The sequence below is a fragment of the Polistes canadensis genome, unplaced genomic scaffold (assembly GCF_001313835.1).
Source record: "Polistes canadensis isolate GaletaPanama2010 unplaced genomic scaffold, ASM131383v1 scaffold_380, whole genome shotgun sequence".
Lineage (NCBI taxonomy): Eukaryota > Metazoa > Arthropoda > Insecta > Hymenoptera > Vespidae > Polistes > Polistes canadensis.
The window spans coordinates 49,722-52,114 of record NW_014569927.1 but is presented as its reverse complement, the minus strand read 5'-3'; the positions used below and the strand labels follow the sequence as shown (position 1 = coordinate 52,114).

General features: G+C 35.4%; 1 protein-coding gene across 1 annotated transcript in view; it reads right to left on the bottom strand.

The window, feature by feature from the left end:
- Positions 1 to 56: 56 nt before the first annotated feature.
- Positions 57 to 2,393, bottom strand: part of LOC106792124 (nuclear receptor subfamily 2 group E member 1) — an 11,396-nt gene continuing 9,059 nt past the window's right edge. The window contains exons 2-4 of the mRNA XM_014758288.1: positions 1,288 to 1,524; positions 920 to 1,143; positions 57 to 749 (exon numbers count right to left, since the gene is read on the bottom strand). Coding sequence (XP_014613774.1) covers positions 63 to 749; positions 920 to 1,143; positions 1,288 to 1,524 — 1,148 coding nt within the window. The 3' untranslated portion in view covers positions 57 to 62. The remainder of the gene's footprint in view (positions 750 to 919; positions 1,144 to 1,287; positions 1,525 to 2,393) is intronic.

Below are 2,393 nucleotides of genomic sequence, written 5' to 3'. Positions count from 1 at the left end.
GCTGGGGGTGGGGGTTGTAAGAAAGAAACAATAAATCAATTAAAATTAATCGCGTATAGAAATTATTCGGAATCGGATCTGTACATGTCGCAGATAATTTTTTCCATGGGAATGTGTCCGATGGTTCTTTTGAAAAAAAGTTCTGTAATTGCGTGCGCGGAAACCGATTTTAACGATGGCAAGAGTAATAAAACTTTCCTAAGCCTTAAAACACCCAAAGCACCGTTCAATCTTTGTCCTAAAGCTAATTGTGCACTTTCGTGTAATCTTAAGATAGTAGCAGCACCGTTAGATAAATTACCATTGTTGGATGATGGTGAACCCGAACAACTGTTTCTGCTACTTGGTATGGGATAATTGTCAAGGCCAGTTTTGAACAAAACTATTGCCCTGATGCACGCGTATTCGTGTTGATCTAAATTAATTTCGGTAAAACCAGCAATGGTATTCCGAAAATTCGACACCTCGACTGCTAAATTTTGTTCTTGGGGACCACCACCACCGCGTGGTATCAAAAGTGTCGGATCTAACGATGGTAATAATTGTGCTGCCGCTAATAGAAACAATTCTCTCCATGATGATTTCAATAATATCAATTGATCTTCAATTTCCAATTCTGTACCTGCTATTAAATCTCTGGTCCATTTGATATTTAAGAATAATAATCTGGCTGCTTGTTCGCAAATTGATTCAACCGTGATCGTTGATATCAATGGGTAAATTGGTAAATCACCCATCGTTATCGGAACCTAAACAAACAAACAAACAAAACGAAACACGTTTCAATATTAATTATCATTATTATTTGTTTTGTGATTTGTATCGATTTAGATTAAATTTATTTGAATTATTTTCGAGAATATTATTATAATTATAATATTAATATAATTTATTATTATAAATAAAATCTAATATGTACTTTTGGTAAACCAAGCATGTTGCAATAAGCTGGATGCGGAAGTTGATGATGAGTCGTGGGTGTTGCGACGGAAACTCGTGGTTCCGCTGGTGGTTTTGGTAATGCAAGATCCAATGCTGCACTTGGTTGCGGTACCACGGTGCCCATCATTTCTGGTTCTTTGTAAAAAAATGCCATTTGACGTCGCAAAGTCGAATTACGTGGGCCACGTTCGTGTTGTACGGCTAAAATAACAATTTAAAAATAAAAATAGAACAAAATATAAAATAACATTTAAATTAAACGATACAATTAATATTATTAATTTTATTTATGGGACGCGTGATGTTTAAATTACTTTCGCATTGTACATAAAATTTGACCCTTACCATCTTTGTTCATGCCAGCTTCGATGCATTTGGCCAACCTGCAAGCTCGGCATTGATTACGATGCGTTTTATCAACCGTACAACCACCCTCGGATTTTGCTTTACAAACGTATTGCCGATTCCTTCTTATAGATCTTTTAAAAAAACCAGCACACCCATCGCAAGCAAATATACCATAATGTTTGCCAGACGAGTGATCCCTGCAAACCTTGCACGGTATATCGTAAAGTATTCGACCTGTAAACAAAAAAAAAACAAACAAAAAGAAAAGAATGTTAATCTGAAAAAGAAAAAGAACCTAAAAAGTTCTTTTAAACGAAATTTCATCGCGTTTGAGATATTTTCAAATCGAATAATATATATATGGTGTAGTAGTAGTAGTATGCGAATAAACGTTTTGCCCTCTATTGATAAAATGGTTAGAAAAGATGATGATTGACGTTAATCTTGTAGGATGAATACAATAAAAGGAGAATATTTTCCTTGGGAGACTCGTTTAGCAGCCAAAACATGAGTCCAATTTTTGAATAATGTCCTGTCAACGAAAAGAAATATCAAGAAATATCAAGATAGATCAATTTGTCATTATGAAGTTGTCCCAGTTGATGGTTAAAAGCCAGTACACACCAATCACGTTTTTCTTCTTCTTCTGGTTCAATTTCTGCAAAGCCTTTTAGGTATATCAGCAATAGCAACAGCAGGGTTAGGGGTAGGGATAGGTGTAGGGGTAGGTAGGAACAGTGCAAAGGGTGTACTCTACCAACTATAACGTTTATAATAGACTCAGCAAGCAACACTCTCTCTCATCACCATGAAACTCCTCCTACGCCATTGAAACGAAAGAAATTGTGAATAGGTACCTCAATGGGACCGGATGTGGTAGATGCATTCAATGATTTTTAAGTGAGCAGTAAGAAACACGACACTTCGTTCAAATCATATCGCACCATCTCTGTTTCTTTATATAAATGTGTATGTGTATATGTATGTGTATGTTCATTTTCGAATTCACAAATCTTTCTTTTTCGATATCTAATACTTTTTTAATCTCGATATCTACAAATCCTCCCTTCCACCACAACCCCCTTCTATTTATTTTTTAAATA